Raw genomic sequence first — 20,620 nt, 5'->3', positions numbered from 1 at the left:
ATGCCCCCGCGACCCTAATGAGGATGAAGCGGTATAGAAAATGGATGGGTGGATGGATGCAATACCTAGTCTACAGTGTGATATACATTATGCAACCCTTGAATATGTGAAGAGTATAAATGTTAACCGTAAACTGCTATTACAAGTAATCAGTAATCAATAAAAGTGCTTTATTTTCTACTTTTTGCTGTTTATATAATTTTATTGACAAAAATCACATTATTAAAATGAATAAAATGTACATGTAGCTGAAAGTATGCAATTCAGCAAGTGTAAATATATTGATTCATTTAATTTAACATGTGTATATTATTTTTGATTTCATTATTATTACTCTTAGTTTTATAACATTATCTTACTTTATTTTTGTGTATAAGTATTTTTTCTTTTATTTGCTGTTGTTTTTAGCTATCTAGACTTATATGTTGTTGCCCAAAAAATAAAATGAAAAAACATTTACATGGAGATGCAAGTATGCAATTTAGTGACAATACTATCAATAGATAGTCACATAAAAATAAATAAAAAGCAAATAAATACATACATAAATTAATAATCAATCAAAAATAAAATTGATACAGTTCTCATAGTGGATGAAATGAGAAAACACTGGTGTAGCGAATGAACTGTAAAGTAAGTGCATGTTATTTTCTAAATGAAACAATTCAGCAAAACAAATGTACGTGTAATCACAGGAGACAACAAATACACGCGTGACTTCATTATCTTTATTGCAACATTGTTTACAGTACAATACTGCCAGCGACATATTAAAATATTGAGAAAAATAGACACCAATTGAAGGACAAAAAGGTTTAAAAGCACTTTGAAAATGATTAAACGTATATATTTTTTATTTGATAGGACTAAAGCTACAACTGCTATGTACATTATACAAACTAGATATGCATATAGAATATAAAGGGTGTACATGTATTTACATGTATTTATAAATGCTGGCCAATATGCTCAATCACAAAGAGGCTCACTGAGATGTGACGTAAGGGTTCATATAGAGGTCATCTTGCATCAACACACAATATCACACCGCGATTAGTATTGTACTTCTCTTTTTGCAGTGGAATTAAGTCTGCATGGAATATTAAAACATTTCAAATGTCAGTGTTCGTACATACACACAGCTACAACATCTAGCAGAAATCACAAGTCATTCATGATGCATGTGGACACAGGGATTCAAATATGAGAACAATACTGTCCTTTCGAAAAAACAAAAAAAGATGACACGTAGAAAGGCAGACGAGACCGCTAATGATTCCGAGCAGCATGTTATCTATCACTGACCACACTCTTGTATTGAAACACTGCAGTTCAGCCAACAAACTCTGAATGTGCTTGCGATTTGAGTATATACTGTACGACCGCCACTATCATTTCGTTGTCTTTCATAAACACGACGATATTGACTGAATTGCTTTTTCTACGTCTAAAAAAATAAACACTGCAGAGACTCTTTGTTAAGTCATAATTCTTCTGACATCCACAGTCACATATTTCTACTCTTGTGGAATTTACATCGGATCTACTAATACAGCATGTGTGGGGGGGAGGGCGACCAGACACACGTACGCACGCGCACACAGGCACAGACTCAAATGTTACCGGAAATGATGTTAAAGTCCGTTTAGCTGACGTCACCCAGGCGGAACGAACGCAAGATGACGACGAACTCCGAACAAAAACACCTGGGTTGAAGTCCAAGGGTGCTTGTGGAATGACAGCGGGGAAAGCCAATCACGTTAAACCCACCCCACCCCATAAAAACGGCTGAGCCAATCGATGAGCTTGGCGGCAGTCTAAAGTGAAAGAGGCTTCAGCTTGGGCGACCGTTGTCTGCGCTTGGTCCTAGTGCTTGACAGGCCTCCTTTTAATACAGTCGTCCCTCGTATATAGCGGGAATTGGTTCCTACGACGGAGTATGGGGGCTTTTGTCTTTTGAAAAATGGCTGGGATTGAAAGAAAAAAAAATCGGAGATTTCTAAAATAAAGTCGTAAATTTACGAGAAAAAAGTTGTAATATTACGAGAATAAAGTCGTAATAAAGTCCTAAATTTATGAGAATAAAGTTGGAAATTTAAGAGAATAAAGTCATGAATTTACAAGAAAAAAGTTGTAATATTACGAGAATAAAGTCGTAAATTTATGAGAAAAAAAGTCGTAAATTTATGAGAATAAAGTTGTAAATTTCCGAGAAATGTCAGAAACTTATGACAATAAAGTCAGAAATTTACAGGAATAAAGTCATAAATTTATGAGAAAAAACTTGTAATCTTATTAGACTAAAGTCGGAAATTTACGAGAAAAAACTCGCCTAGTGACCACAATGCTACATATCACTTGTATTTACATATGTTTTGACTAATAATAGTCTACCATACAGTAAAAGAGCCATCATTTAGTAATTAATACATTTTCTGAAAAAACGCGATATTGCGAGGGACGACCATATAGCGTGACATCAGTTTTTAGACGGTAAAAATACAGAGGACCAAAACGGCCTTTTGAAAAAGTGCAGGAAACATGTCCCCCCCCAAAGGAAAACTGCGTTTTTTTTTAATTTTGCCTATCATCCACAATCCTTAATCCTTAAAAACAGCTAAAAAGAGGCAGCTAAGAATGCACGTAATGGGACGCACCTATTCCGCCTCCAACAAGGCTCCATTTCCATAATGTGAGCTGCATAATAACCAAGCTGCGGCGACATTGTTATTATGATTGTTATCGACATTGTTACGCCCAAGAACTACGTTACTGGCGTAGTGACACCTCGCCACACCACGCCAGTTACTAGCCGGATAGTCACTAGCTTCACCAAACTCTCGCTCACAATGCCTCAGGCCACGAGCGAAAGGTAACGCTACATATTGGAGCGTCCCATTACGTGCATTAATTAGCAGCCTCTTTTTAGCTGTTTTTATATGTTTAGAACGCACACAACAGAGAAAGACGTGTGTGTGTTCATGTCTCACATAAGGATTGTGGAAAAAAGTGCACTTTTCCCTTAAGGACGGCTGCAAGATGTTGTGCTTTGTCAAAGAAAGTGCTGATGCTAACTATTCCAGATTGCATGTCCAATCTATTGCTTGAATGTAGACATGAGTGAAGTACGGTGGCCGACAGGGGCAAACGCGCAGCGTCGCCCCCGTAGTAAAGACACACACGATGTTAAAAAAAACAAAAAAACGGACCCTGTTGTTTTGCTTATCTTGGGAAACTCTCAAAGACACAAAACAATCCAAAAAGAGGAGAAACACTTAGAGGTAATTTTCTTGAGGTCTTCAGTATACGCAAAAATAATAATGACAGCAATAAAAACACTTTAGCTATTCATTTTAAGTAGTACTGTAATGACCCAAATATAAGACGACCCTGAACGTAGGACGGACCCCCCTTTTTCAGAGCCGTTTTGGACAAAAATGGACACAAAAATGGGAAAAAAAATCATGTTTTAAATAGAGATGCTCCGATCAGGGTTTTATGCTGCCGATTCCGATACCAATCATCCATGAGTGAAATCGGCCGATGAGTGTTATTGGCCAGGGGTGCCGTATCAGGCTGTAAAATTAGGACAATTCCAAGCTCCCCGGACCGTCAGGGGACCCAAAAAATGGGTAATTATTAAAAATAAAAATCTAAATTATAATATCATGAGAATAATGAATAAAGTTGTCATTTTTGGACAGTTAGGTTGTGGAAAAAGTGATAATGTTATGAGAATAAAGTCCAAATATTATCAGACTGAAGTCATAATTAGGAGAACAAAAAGTAGAAGAAAACAGTTGAAATAGTTAAAAAATTAATAAGCAGAAATGAAAAAAAAGCTGTAATTTTACAAGAATAAAGTGAAAACATAAAGAAAAAAATAACGTCATTTTATTAGCATGCAGATGAAATATTAGAGAAAAAATATGTATTAAAAAAATAATAAAATGAGTCAATTAGGTTGGGAAATTTATAAGAATAACGTCATAATATTATGAGGAAAAATAACCTCAATTTAGTAGCATAAAGTTGAAATATTAAAAAATAAAAGATGTGTTCTTTTCATGAGAAAAGAAACAAAACAATGAATAAAGTTGTCATTTTGGGACAATTATGTTGCAGAAAAAGTTTGAAATATTCAAGAAAAAATACGCTAAAAGTCAGAATATTAGCAACAAACAAAGAAAATTGGGTTGCAGAAAAAGTCAAAATATGGGAATAAAGTCATAATTAAGAAAAGAAAACGGACAAGAAGAAAGTGGAAATAGTTGGAAAATTAAACAGTAGAAATGGAAAAAAACAGCAGTAATTTTACCAGAATGAAGTCCAAATATTACAAGAAAAAATAATGTAATTTTATTAGCACAGAGATGAAATATTAAAGAAAAAAATACGTCATTTAAAAAAAAAAATTAAAATGAGGTTGTGGGAAAAAGTTATAATATTGTGGAAATAAGTCATAATATTACGAAAAGAAAACGTGTGAAGAATATTTACGAAGAAAGTTGAAACATTTGGAAAATAAAACAGAGCGAAGCTGATATGAAGTCATTGAAAAAGCTGGTCCATTCTCCCTTTTCTTTCCTGAAACCTACCTGCTCTGTGTTCTACTGCTGATTACTAACGAACGCAAAAAGGTACAAACTAACTTTTTTTCCTGAAAGATGCGAGTCTAATCCTTCTTTCGGTAGGTTCCATGTTGATATCGCCATACAACACAATATTCTGTGTGCCTTGAATGATCAGTCTAAATGCTCTAAAATGGCCGCTACTGAAGGGGTTGCCTTTTGAAAAATGGCTGGGATTGATTGAGTTAATCACATGCTTTTTCACCTACGTGACAAAGGTGAGACGCTTTTTTTCTTGAAATATTTGTAGCTTCTGAGCATATCTACATGTGGCGCTTTGTCAAACTCAGCACACTCGGTCGAGTGTTCAAATGCCGTATTAAGTTCAGGCTTTTCAACATGCCACCCCCTGCCAGATATTTTCCGTGGCACGCGTTGGCGGGTAAGTTCCACACGGCAGACATGTTTGTTTTTGTCTTGGCAAAAAAGTCGAGCGGCATTCAAGGATCAAGCCACAGGTGATCGGCGCTGAAAGGCTTTCATCAGCATACGCCGATCACGTGCTTTTTCACGGAAATTGTCAGTCGTTGATCGATCGGAGCATCCCTCGGGTAAAAACACCGTCCGATATCCGAGTGACTACGGTACTGTGATGGCTCAATTGTAATAGGAGCTTTGTTTGATGATACAAATATATCTTGTGGAGGAAGGAATGTATCTTGAAGTTGTGCTACACAAGTGCTTGGAAGGAAGATGGAGGTTGCAGATGTCAGCTGTAGTCGGACGTTTGGACGCTAAAAAGAGTGGCAGGTTTGAGTATTGCATGACTTGCCATCCAGCACCGTGACAGGTGCATAAAGACGGCAGCTTCCGACATTGTTGCTCCGCATCTTTATTCACCGGAGCCGTGTGCTAAGACGTACAGTACAGAGTTGCATGTGTGCGGGGGACACGGAGTCTTCCTGAACTCACCGCGCGATTCCTCGTCCGCCGCCGGTATCCTCTACGGAAGACAGAACGCGACCCACAGTAAAACCGTCAATACCGACAACGCCCAAACTAAACAAATAAAACAAAGACAAGTTGAAGACTCGGACGAGGGCGGAGGCCTGCCTGGTTAGTGGCCACCGCTGGCTTTGCTGGTGCCTGAAGTCCAGTCAATGATGATAAAGCTGAGACTCATGATCATGAACAGGAAGCCAATCCCAGCAAAGCACGCCGCCTGGAGAAAAAAAACCAAAATAATACAACAATAAAAGCAACAATAATATTAGAATATTTGAAGACGGGGCGTCCCGACGTTTTCCACCGAGAGCCGCGTCCTCAACACCAAATGATGCGGGGATATTTTGATGCTTTGATAGGGTTTTTTTTCATTTGGTAAAAAGGCAAAAAAAAAAAAAAAAAAGCATTTTTTCCCATTTTTGCAATTTTTTTGTTTAATTTTATTACTACAATGTGATCAAATAAAATACATATTACATTAAATATTTTATACAAATCATATATTATAATTACAATAAAAATACGAATCATATTTTATACATTATTATTTATATTATTAATTTCATAAATATGTAACAGTTTTATATATATGTATATATATATATATATATATATATATATATATATAGTATATACTGCTCCAAAAAATAAAGGGAACGCTAAAATAACACATCCTAGATCGGAATGAATGAAATATTGGAATGAAATATTTTTGTCTTTACATCGTTGAATGTGCTGGCAACAAAATCACACCAAAATGATCAAAGCAAATGAAATGTATGAGCCCATGCAGGTCTGGTTTGGAGTGGAAGAACACACCACCTTCTTGTCTGTTCCATCTGCTCAGCAGGTGGTCATCAACCTGTGTTGCTTCCTAAGCGGACACTTGGAACTACGACGCAGCACTTTTGAGGGAGTGTGAATTGAGCGTTCCCCCTTTCTTCTGAGCGGTGTATATATTTATAAAATATTATTATACAGTATATAAAAAAATAACACATTTAAAAATAACAACTATAAAAATGCATATTTTATACAACACATTAAACATTTTTATTTAATAAGCTGTATATGTATATACTATAAATATATAATATATTATCAATACATATCTTCTTGAATTAATTGTTTTTAATATATTTCATTGACATTTTTATATATTGTTGTTTTCAGTTATTCTAGATTTGTATTTTTTTATGTTTAATCATTTAATTTTGTATTTTATTTACTTCATGATTTGATTTATTTGTTAATTAATTATTGGACAAAAGTGTCAAAAATACAAATGAAAATGACTTAAATAGAAGCGTATTAAATAGCAAAATAAGTAGGACTGAAAAATGACCTAAGCAAAAGTGTAAAAAAAATACAAATACAAATAAAAATGACTTAAATAAAGTATAATAAATCTAAAAATTGAAAATGACCTAGACAAAAGTGTAAAGAACTACAAATAAAAATGATTTAAATAAAAGTGTAGAAAAATAATTTCAAAATGATTACAAACAAAAATGGCTTAAATAATTTGTAAAAAAAAATCATGAAAAATAATCATGACTAAAAGGCATAAGAAATGAAAAAAAATAAAATTAAAAATCACCTAAATAAAAGAGTAAAGAAAGAATTAAAAAAAATTACAAATCAAAATGGCTGAAATAAATGTATTAAAAATAATAATAATAATAATAATAATAATAATAATAATAATAATAATGATAATAATAATAAAATAAAATAAAATAAAATAAAATAAAATAAAAATAATAAAAAATAAGAAAAAATTAATTAATTAATTAATTAATTAATTAATTAATTGATTGATTGATTAAATACATACATAAATAAATATAAACATGACCAAGTGGTATAAGAAATTATAAAAAAATAAATAAAAATTAAGTGTAAAAAAAAAAAACTAAAAAATACAAGTGTACAAAATTAATGTAAAAAATTTATAATAAAAATGACAAATGACTTGAGTGGGTTGTAACTTAATGACCTTTGACTTTTATACTGTACACTATGTCATGTACAGTGTGTGTATTATATGTGTATTATATGTGTATTATATTGTACACTATGTCATGTACAGTGTGTGTATTATATGTGTATTATATTGTACACTATGTCATGTACAGTATGTGTATTATATGTGTATTATATTGTACACTATGTCATGTACAGTGTGTGTATTATATGTGTATTATATGTGTATTATATGTGTATTATATTGTACACTATGTCATGTACAGTGTGTGTATTATATGTGTATTATATTGTACACTATGTCATGTACAGTGTGTGTATTATATGTGTATTATATTGTACACTATGTCATGTACAGTATGTGTATTATATGTGTATTATATTGTACACTATGTCATGTACAGTATGTGTATTATATGTGTATTATATTGTACACTATGTCATGTACAGTGTGTGTATTATATGTGTATTATATTGTACACTATGTCATGTACAGTATGTGTATTATATGTGTATTATATTGTACACTATGTCATGTACAGTGTGTGTATTATATGTGTATTATATTGTACACTATGTCATGTACAGTGTGTGTATTATATGTGTATTATATTGTACACTATGTCATGTACAGTGTGTGTAGTATATGTGTATTATATTGTACACTATGTCATGTACAGTGTGTGTATTATATGTGTATTATATTGTACACTATGTCATGTACAGTGTGTGTATTATATGTGTATTATATTGTACATATGTCATGTACAGTATGTGTATTATATGTGTATTATATGTGTATTATATTGTACACTATGTCATGTACAGTGTGTGTAGTATATGTGTATTATATTGTACACTATGTCATGTACAGTATGTGTATTATATGTGTATTATATTGTACACTATGTCATGTACAGTGTGTGTATTATATGTGTATTATATTGTACACTATGTCATGTACAGTATGTGTATTATATGTGTATTATATTGTACATATGTCATGTACAGTGTGTGTATTATATGTGTATTATATTGTACATATGTCATGTACAGTATGTGTATTATATGTGTATTATATGTGTATTATATTGTACACTATGTCATGTACAGTATGTGTATTATATGTGTATTATATGTGTATTATATTGTACACTATGTCATGTACAGTATGTGTATTATATGTGTATTATATTGTACACTATGTCATGTACAGTGTGTGTATTATATGTGTATTATATTGTACACTATGTCATGTACAGTGTGTGTATTATATGTGTATTATATGTGTATTATATTGTACACTATGTCATGTACAGTATGTGTATTATATGTGTATTATATGTGTATTATATTGTACACTATGTCATGTACAGTGTGTGTATTATATGTGTATTATATTGTACACTATGTCATGTACAGTATGTGTATTATATGTGTATTATATTGTACACTATGTCATGTACAGTGTGTGTATTATATGTGTATTATATTGTACACTATGTCATGTACAGTATGTGTATTATATGTGTATTATATTGTACACTATGTCATGTACAGTGTGTGTATTAAATGTGTATTATATTGTACACTATGTCATGTACAGTATGTGTATTATATGTGTATTATATTGTACATATGTCATGTACAGTATGTGTATTATATGTGTATTATATTGTACACTATGTCATGTACAGTGTGTGTATTATATGTGTATTATATTGTACACTATGTCATGTACAGTATGTGTATTATATGTGTATTATATGTGTATTATATTGTACACTATGTCATGTACAGTGTGTGTATTATATGTGTATTATATTGTACATATGTCATGTACAGTATGTGTATTATATGTGTATTATATGTGTATTATATTGTACACTATGTCATGTACAGTGTGTGTATTATATGTGTATTATATTGTACACTATGTCATGTACAGTATGTGTATTATATGTGTATTATATGTGTATTATATTGTACACTATGTCATGTACAGTATGTGTATTATATGTGTATTATATTGTACACTATGTCATGTACAGTGTGTGTATTATATGTGTATTATATGTGTATTATATTGTACACTATGTCATGTACAGTATGTGTATTATATGTGTATTATATTGTACACTATGTCATGTACAGTGTGTGTATTATATGTGTATTATATTGTACATATGTCATGTACAGTATGTGTATTATATGTGTATTATATGTGTATTATATTGTACACTATGTCATGTACAGTGTGTGTATTATATGTGTATTATATTGTACACTATGTCATGTACAGTATGTGTATTATATGTGTATTATATGTGTATTATATTGTACACTATGTCATGTACAGTATGTGTATTATATGTGTATTATATGTGTATTATATTGTACACTATGTCATGTACAGTATGTGTATTATATGTGTATTATATTGTACACTATGTCATGTACAGTATGTGTATTATATGTGTATTATATTGTACACTATGTCATGTACAGTATGTGTATTATATGTGTATTATATTGTACACTATGTCATGTACAGTATGTGTATTATATGTGTATTATATTGTACATATGTCATGTACAGTATGTGTATTATATGTGTATTATATTGTACACTATGTCATGTACAGTGTGTGTATTATATGTGTATTATATTGTACACTATGTCATGTACAGTGTGTGTATTATATGTGTATTATATTGTACACTATGTCATGTACAGTATGTGTATTATATGTGTATTATATTGTACACTATGTCATGTACAGAATGTGTATTATATGTGTATTATATGTGTATTATATGTGTATTATATTGTACACTATGTCATGTACAGTATGTGTATTATATGTGTATTATATGTGTATTATATGTGTATTATATTGTACACTATGTCATGTACAGTATGTGTATTATGTGTATTATATGTGTATTATATTGTACACTATGTCATGTACAGTATGTGTATTATATGTGTATTATATTGTACACTATGTCATGTACAGTGTGTGTATTATATGTGTATTATATTGTACACTATGTCATGTACAGTGTGTGTATTATATGTGTATTATATGTGTATTATATTGTACACTATGTCATGTACAGTGTGTGTATTATATGTGTATTATATTGTACACTATGTCATGTACAGTATGTGTATTATATGTGTATTATATGTGTATTATATTGTACACTATGTCATGTACAGTATGTGTATTATATGTGTATTATATGTGTATTATATGTGTATTATATTGTACACTATGTCATGTACAGTATGTGTATTATGTGTATTATATGTGTATTATATTGTACACTATGTCATGTACAGTATGTGTATTATATGTGTATTATATTGTACACTATGTCATGTACAGTGTGTGTATTATATGTGTATTATATTGTACACTATGTCATGTACAGTGTGTGTATTATATGTGTATTATATTGTACACTATGTCATGTACAGTGTGTGTATTATATGTGTATTATATTGTACACTATGTCATGTACAGTATGTGTATTATATGTGTATTATATTGTACACTATGTCATGTACAGTATGTGTATTATATGTGTATTATATGTGTATTATATTGTACACTATGTCATGTACAGTATGTGTATTATATGTGTATTATATTGTACACTATGTCATGTACAGTGTGTGTATTATATGTGTATTATATTGTACATATGTCATGTACAGTATGTGTATTATATGTGTATTATATGTGTATTATATTGTACACTATGTCATGTACAGTGTGTGTATTATATGTGTATTATATTGTACACTATGTCATGTACAGTATGTGTATTATATGTGTATTATATGTGTATTATATTGTACACTATGTCATGTACAGTATGTGTATTAAATGTGTATTATATTGTACACTATGTCATGTACAGTATGTGTATTATATGTGTATTATATTGTACACTATGTCATGTACAGTATGTGTATTATATGTGTATTATATGTGTATTATATTGTACACTATGTCATGTACAGTATGTGTATTATATGTGTATTATATTGTACACTATGTCATGTACAGTGTGTGTATTATATGTGTATTATATTGTACACTATGTCATGTACAGTATGTGTATTATATGTGTATTATATGTGTATTATATTGTACACTATGTCATGTACAGTATGTGTATTAAATGTGTATTATATTGTACACTATGTCATGTACAGTATGTGTATTATATGTGTATTATATTGTACACTATGTCATGTACAGTATGTGTATTATATGTGTATTATATTGTACACTATGTCATGTACAGTATGTGTATTATATGTGTATTATATTGTACATATGTCATGTACAGTGTGTGTATTATATGTGTATTATATTGTACACTATGTCATGTACAGTGTGTGTATTATATGTGTATTATATTGTACACTATGTCATGTACAGTATGTGTATTATATGTGGATTATATTGTACACTATGTCATGTACAGTATGTGTATTATATGTGTATTATATGTGTATTATATTGTACACTATGTCATGTACAGTATGTGTATTATATGTGTATTATATTGTACACTATGTCATGTACAGTATGTGTATTATATGTGTATTATATGTGTATTATATTGTACACTATGTCATGTACAGTATGTGTATTATATGTGTATTATATTGTACACTATGTCATGTACAGTATGTGTATTATATGTGTATTATATTGTACACTATGTCATGTACAGTATGTGTATTATATTGTACACTATGTCATGTACAGTGTGTGTATTATATGTGTATTATATTGTACACTATGTCATGTACAGTGTGTGTATTATATGTGTATTATATGTGTATTATATTGTACACTATGTCATGTACAGTATGTGTATTATATGTGTATTATATTGTACACTATGTCATGTACAGTATGTGTATTATATGTGTATTATATTGTACACTATGTCATGTACAGTATGTGTATTATATGTGTATTATATTGTACACTATGTCATGTACAGTATGTGTATTATATGTGTATTATATTGTACACTATGTCATGTACAGTATGTGTATTATATGTGTATTATATGTGTATTATATTGTACACTATGTCATGTACAGTATGTGTATTATATGTGTATTATATGTGTATTATATTGTACACTATGTCATGTACAGTATGTGTATTATATGTGTATTATATTGTACATATGTCATGTACAGTATGTGTATTATATGTGTATTATATTGTACACTATGTCATGTACAGTGTGTGTATTATATGTGTATTATATTGTACACTATGTCATGTACAGTGTGTGTATTATATGTGTATTATATTGTACACTATGTCATGTACAGTGTGTGTATTATATGTGTATTATATGTGTATTATATGTGTATTATATTGTACACTATGTCATGTACAGTATGTGTATTATATGTGTATTAAATGTGTATTATATTGTACACTATGTCATGTACAGTATGTGTATTATATGTGTATTATATGTGTATTATATTGTACACTATGTCATGTACAGTATGTGTATTATATGTGTATTATATTGTACACTATGTCATGTACAGTATGTGTATTATATTGTACACTATGTCATGTACAGTATGTGTATTATATGTGTATTATATTGTACACTATGTCATGTACAGTATGTGTATTATATGTGTATTATATTGTACACTATGTCATGTACAGTGTGTGTATTATATGTGTATTATATTGTACACTATGTCATGTACAGTGTGTGTATTATATGTGTATTATATTGTACACTATGTCATGTACAGTGTGTGTATTATATGTGTATTATATTGTACACTATGTCATGTACAGTATGTGTATTATATGTGTATTATATGTGTATTATATTGTACACTATGTCATGTACAGTATGTGTATTATATGTGTATTATATTGTACACTATGTCATGTACAGTGTGTGTATTATATGTGTATTATATTGTACACTATGTCATGTACAGTGTGTGTATTATATGTGTATTATATTGTACACTATGTCATGTACAGTGTGTGTATTATATGTGTATTATATTGTACACTATGTCATGTACAGTATGTGTATTATATGTGTATTATATTGTACACTATGTCATGTACAGTGTGTGTATTATATGTGTATTATATTGTACACTATGTCATGTACAGTGTGTGTATTATATGTGTATTATATTGTACACTATGTCATGTACAGTGTGTGTATTATATGTGTATTATATTGTACATATGTCATGTACAGTATGTGTATTATATGTGTATTATATGTGTATTATATTGTACACTATGTCATGTACAGTATGTGTATTATATGTGTATTATATTGTACATATGTCATGTACAGTATGTGTATTATATGTGTATTATATGTGTATTATATTGTACACTATGTCATGTACAGTATGTGTATTATATGTGTATTATATTGTACACTATGTCATGTACAGTGTGTGTATTATATGTGTATTATATTGTACACTATGTCATGTACAGTATGTGTATTATATGTGTATTATATTGTACACTATGTCATGTACAGTATGTGTATTATATGTGTATTATATGTGTATTATATTGTACACTATGTCATGTACAGTATGTGTATTATATGTGTATTATATTGTACACTATGTCATGTACAGTATGTGTATTATGTGTGGATTATATTGTACACTATGTCATGTACAGTATGTGTATTATATGTGTATTATATTGTACACTATGTCATGTACAGTGTGTGTATTATATGTGTATTATATTGTACACTATGTCATGTACAGTATGTGTATTATATGTGTATTATATTGTACACTATGTCATGTACAGTGTGTGTATTATATGTGTATTATATGTGTATTATATTGTACTGTACTGTATGTACGTAGTATATGTGTACAGTATATTGTCCAATACGTTCCTCACCATGACTTTGGGGGGCGAGTGCAGCGGCTCCTCCTCTTTGGGTACGATACGAATGTAGAAGACAGCAGGGAAGATGAAGATCAGGCAAGGTGCAGATGTGGCACCTGGAAACACACAAACACACACACAAAAGAGCACATTGGCCATGAATGAATGAATGAATGAATGTTACACAAGTGTGTCGTGTTTTTCCAGGCTTGGTCAGGCGTACCTATGACCCCAAAGATGCCCAAGATGTTGGGGGCGAAGATGACCAGCAGGTTGATGAAGGTGAGCAGAGTGAAGGCGATGGCGACGTGGCGCGGCCAGTTGAAGGTCTGGTTGGGAAACATCATCTGCTGGATGGCCCGCCGCACCTGACGAGCGCAAAACGCAGCAAAACTTGGTTTCGTCTGACCGCTGGCGCTCCCAGCGGGATGTGAACGCTACGTACAGGAAAGAGCACGATGGGCACCGTGAGCGTGACGGCGGTGAGCACGGCGACTCGCACGCACAGAATCAGCGTGTCGTACGGGTCGATGCGACTGTACGTGTGAAGCAGCTCCGCCTCCACTTCCCCTGTGATGGCAAAACGTCCACAAAGGTCAGGAAATATCATTTATGTTGTTTTTCCGCTGGCCCGCGGCACGTTTTAAAAAACATTCTAACAAAAGGAGAAAAAAAAACAGCAAAAGTGAAAAAGTCAGCAGCAGTTTTACAAGAATAATGACAAAATATTTACAGAAAAAAGCTGTACTCTGACGAGAAAAAGTCCTCATTTTACACGAATGAGGTCGTAATATTAGGAGGAAAAATAACATCATTTTAGTCGCATAAATATTAAATAAAAAAGATGTTTTTTTTTCTCTAGTCGTAATATCATGAGAAACTACGACAGACTATTTATTTGGGCCACATCGAAAAAACAATCTTGAAAAGACGTTCATTTCATTACGACTTTTTTCCACATCAATTTACAAGAAAACAAGTTGTAATATTACGAGAATAAAGTCACAAATTTGTGAGAAAAAAGTCATAAATTTACAACTTTATTCTCATAAATGTACCGTTTTTTTCTCCTCATTTTAAGAGAAAATTTTCATAAAATTGCGAGAATAAAGTCATAAATTTATGAGAGAAAAATAATACATTTGTGAGAAAAAAGTCGTAATATTACGAGGAAAAATGACCTCATTTTAGTAGCATAAAGTTAAAGTATCAAAGAAATAAAGATTGTTGTTTTTGGAGACGCTACGAAAGAGTATAAGGGCCACTTTGACAAAAAATAATCAGAGATTTTGAGAAGAAAGTCACAAATTTACGGGAATAAAGTCATAAATCTATGAGGGAAAAAGTAATCAATTTACGACTTAATTCTTATTTTATTTTATTGATGACTTTTTTTCTCATAAATTTAACAGAAAAAAGTCTTAATATTACGAGAATAAAGGAAGAAAAAAGAAAAGGAAATTTATGAGACAAATAGTCATAATATTACGAGAATAAAGTCATAAATCAAGAGAAAATATTTCGTCGTAATATTACGAATAAATGTATGACTTTATTCTCATAAATGTATGACTTTTTTCTCCTAAATTTAAGAGAAAAAAAGGTGTATTATTACGAGAATAAAGTCGTAAATTCACGTGAAAAAAAGTTCTAATATTACAAATAAATTTAGAACTTTTTCTTCTAAATTTAAGAGAAAAATTTGTAATATTGTGAGAAAAAAGTTGTAAATTTATGCAAAAAAAAGGTCGTAATATTACAAATAAATGTATGACTTTTTTTCTCTTAAATTTATGAGAAAAAAGTAATGATATTACAAGAATAAAGTCGTAAATTTATGAGAAAAATAAATAAATTTATGAGAAAAAAACTTGTAATATTACGAGGAAAAATAACCAAATTTCAGTACCACAAATTTGAAATATTAAAGAAAAAAGAGGGTTTTTTTGGAGAAACTACAACAGAGTATTACAGCCACATTAAAAAAACATCGGAGATTTCGAGAATAAAGTCGTAAATCTATGAGAAAAGTCACAAATTTACTATTTTATTCTTGTAAATTTATGACTTTTTTTCTCATAAATTTACGACAAAAAAGAGAATAAAGGAAGAATAAATAAAGGAAGGAAATTTATGAGAAAAAAGTCCTAATATTAGGAGAATAAAGTCGTAAATTAAGAGAAAAAAAGTCGTAATATTACCAATAAATTTACGACAAAAACGTTGCAATATTGCAAATAAATTTATGACTTTATACCCATAAATTTACGACTTTTTTTTCCTCCTAAATTTAAGAGAAAAAAAGTCACAATAATACAAGAATAAAGTTGTAAATTTATGAAAGAAAATCATAAATTTCCGAGAATAAAGTGGACATATTATGAGGTAAAATAATGTCATTTTATTAGCATAGAGTTGAAATATTAAAGAAAAAAATACTTAAAAAAAAATAAATAAATAAAATTTGAAAAGTCAGATTATTATGGAAATAAAGTCATAATATTATGAAAAGAACATTTATGAAGATATTTAAGAAGAACGTTTAAATATTTGGAAAGAAAAAGAGCGAAGTTGATAGTAATCATGTCAACAAAATAGAAAGAAGTTGTAATCCAGCGAGAAAGATTTGGCTGCAAGAATAACGTCATAATATTATGAGGAAAAATAACCTCATTTTAGTAGCATAAAGTTGAAATATTAAAGAAAAAAGATGCGTAATATCATGAGAAAGAAAGAAAACAGAGAATAAAGTTGTCATTTTTGGATGATTAGGTTGCGGAACAACTTGTGGGAATAAAGTCAAAATGTTCTGGGACTAAAGTCAGAATTAGGAGAAGAAAATTTACAGGAAAAAAAAATCTGAAATAGTTGGAAAATTTATCAGCAGAAATGGAAAAAAAAACAGCTGTAATTTTGACGAGAATAAAGTCAAAATATGAAGAGGAAAAAAAGTCGTATTGTAACGAGAGAAAAAGTTGCAATTTCACGAGAATAATCTCAGCTGTCTTTGCTCACCTTTTTGAGCCTCTTTTTAAGGTCATACAGTATATTGGGGTCAAGCGGGCGAAATGACAGGCATGTTTACTGCACGACCGCTAGAGGGCAGCGATGCATCACGACCTCCATTGCTATAGCGTTGAAAGGCCACATGGAGTTTAAAAGAGCCTCACCATAGAAGGTCAGGTATCCAAAGAGAGCAGCCAGGAAATACATGATGTACATGACTGCGATGGAGATGTTGGCCACGTGCTGCATCTTTTTCTTGGTGGGGCTGCCACACACACGCACGCACACACGCACACACACACACACACACACACACACACGCACACACACACACACACACACACACACACACGTAAGAAGTAGTGAGTCCTTTTGCTCGCAAACGCAGCTTTGAAGCAAACATGCTAGTACATCATTCCAGGAGTGGCAAAATAAAGTGCAAAAAGTGCAGAGTGGGGGCGTGTGTGTGTGTGGGGGTGGGTGTTGTCAGCCAAAACACGACACTGGCATCAGTAAGCACATACTTGCGTAGCTCTGTGTAGATGGGCAGGACCTCAGGGTGGCACACAAAGGCAAAGGCCAGGATGGGGATGGTGTAGGCGGTCTGAAAATGAACCCCAAAAGGTCACCATAGATACAGCGGCGCCGTCCCAGCCGTCTTACCACCAACCTCGCTCTTTGTCGGCCACTAGGTACGCCGCCAAACACAGGACAGAGCGCCATTTGTGTCCCCCGTGATCAACTGTCCCTCAGCGTAAAGCAGTTACAAAGATTTGGTCCGCCTGGGCTCGCTAATCATTCGAAGCGGCTGCTAGACGTAATATTTATTATTCACCACAGCGCACCACAGCCGCCCCAACAACGCCCCCTTCGGACCACAGTTGGTGTAGCATCAGAGAAAGCAGACGCTTCTCCAAATTTACGAGTCAAAAACGTACAAATCAACAAAAATGACGATTTAAGTTGGACTCCCCACTCGGGAGCTCCACATTTTGGCGAGACACAATCGTCCGATGTCACGTAACAAACTGGCGACTCCGACAAAGACGCGTTCAATGGCAACTAACGCAATTAAGAATATTTCTATATTCAAACTTGATGGAAAATCTATGCAATTTGTTTCTTCAATAAAAAAGGAACATAATGAAATTAAAATACTTGGTTTGTTTATTTATTAAATGTATTACTTTATTATTTATACTTGATTATTTATTTATCAGTCATCATTTGTTCATATTTCATGAGTCATTGTATTAAAATGAATTTATTCATTTCATTTCATTATTTACTCAAACATGTGTCAATTCATTTGATTATCAGGCTGGTGACAATGGATTACACTTTTTAGTTAAAAGACAACAGCCATAAAATCAAATTAAAATACATTTATTAAATAGATTACCTAAAATGACGTCTAATGAAAATAATTAGGTAAAAAAAAACAAATACACTTATTTCAAAATAATGAAGTATTGTCTCAAATTAGTGTTATTTTCATGAAAGATTGATGGAAAATCATTTTCATGTAAAAAACGAACTTCATTTAATCAAATCATGTTATTTATTAAAGTCAATATTACAAATAATGACATCTAATAACAATTACTCTCTAAAAAATACATCCATTTAAAAATAATGATTGACTCAAATGTATGGAAATTATGTTATTTTTAAATGAACTACATTTTTTCATTAAAAACTTCATTTAATCCAATTAAAATGTTGTTTATTAAATCCCATGAATTAAAATTCCATCTAATGAAAATCATGCTATAAAAACACTTATTTATTTATTTTTTCTTGTTTTTTTACTTTTATTTTTTTATTATTATTTTTATTATATTTTTTTAATTATTTTTTTTAAATATATTTTTTATTTTATTATTATTATTTTTATATTAAATATAAAAAATAAAAAATAATAAAAAAATAAAATTTAAAAAAACACTTAATTATTGACGCAAATGTATGGAAATGTATCGTATTTTGATGAGCGACTGATGAAAATGAATGACGTTTTTTCATTAAAAGACCAAATGAATCAAATCAAATGAAAAGACTTTTATTAAATCCATTCTTTTAAATGACGTAGTCAGTATTAACTCAAATGTATGCAAATAAATGTTATTTTCATGAATGATTGATGAAAACAAATGAGATTTTTTAATTAAAAGACAAAATTAATATAATAAAAAGAAAATACATTTATTAAATCCATTCCAATTATTCTATAAAAAAATATTTAAAAATAATTACTGACTCAGACGTAAATGAATTTTATTTTCATGAAAGATTGATGTTCTTTAAACAAGTTTAAAATGTTATTTATTCAATTGAAAATCTTTCATGAAAATAAAATGTGTTTCCATACATTGGAGTCAATCATCATTTTTAAATGACTATGTAATAATTATTAATTGTCATTATTATACTTATCTAATAAATAACATTTTCATTTGATTATTCTATAAAAAAACACATTCATTTAAAAATAATTATTGAGTCAAATGTAAACATAATCCAATTAAAATACATTTATTAACTAATTATTCAATAAAAAAACACATTCATTTAAAAATAATTATTGAGTCAAATATATGTAAATATAATCCAATTAAAATACATTTATTAACTAATTATTCAATAAAAAATAATATATTCATTTAAAAATAATGATTGACTGAAATGTATGTAAATCTATTTTATTTTCATGAAAGATTGACGGAAATTAAATTAAATAAAAAATAAATTAATTCCATGAACTAAAATCACGCCAAATGAAAATAATTGTCTAAAAAATCCATTCATTTAAGAGTAAAAAGGTATTCAATTATATGAAATATAATGCATCAAATATATTCTTCCTATGAATGAAATGATGAAAGCCATGAATAAAAATGACATCACACGTCGTGAAAGTGATGCTATTCAAATGAACGATTTCATTGAAAGTATTTCATTATTTTGCTAAACACAAAAAGGAATGTTTAATTCATTACAATTACGTCGTCTAAACAAATAGATGACACCTTTACAAAATAACGCAAATCATTTTGGAAAGAGTTCGAGAAATAATGACTGCAAAGTTGA

General features: G+C 30.5%; 1 protein-coding gene across 3 annotated transcripts in view; it reads right to left on the bottom strand.

Annotated features, from left to right (window-relative positions):
- Positions 1-580: 580 nt before the first annotated feature.
- LOC129186036 (sodium-coupled neutral amino acid transporter 3-like) overlaps positions 581-20,620 on the bottom strand; it is a 60,095-nt gene continuing 40,055 nt past the window's right edge. The window contains exons 11-16 of one of the 3 annotated variants that reach the window (XM_054783839.1): positions 18,055-18,134; positions 17,695-17,795; positions 14,970-15,094; positions 14,748-14,892; positions 14,537-14,640; positions 581-5,793 (exon numbers count right to left, since the gene is read on the bottom strand). In XM_054783839.1, the coding sequence (XP_054639814.1) occupies positions 5,689-5,793; positions 14,537-14,640; positions 14,748-14,892; positions 14,970-15,094; positions 17,695-17,795; positions 18,055-18,134 (660 nt within the window). In that variant the 3' untranslated portion in view covers positions 581-5,688. The remainder of the gene's footprint in view (positions 5,794-14,536; positions 14,641-14,747; positions 14,893-14,969; positions 15,095-17,694; positions 17,796-18,054; positions 18,135-20,620) is intronic. The other 2 variants (XM_054783838.1, XM_054783837.1) reach the window with 2 other exon arrangements.

This window comes from Dunckerocampus dactyliophorus, chromosome 8, assembly GCF_027744805.1.
Source record: "Dunckerocampus dactyliophorus isolate RoL2022-P2 chromosome 8, RoL_Ddac_1.1, whole genome shotgun sequence".
NCBI lineage: Eukaryota > Metazoa > Chordata > Actinopteri > Syngnathiformes > Syngnathidae > Dunckerocampus > Dunckerocampus dactyliophorus.
Note: the sequence above shows the minus strand (reverse complement) of the source record. Positions and strands in the feature narration are given on the sequence as shown.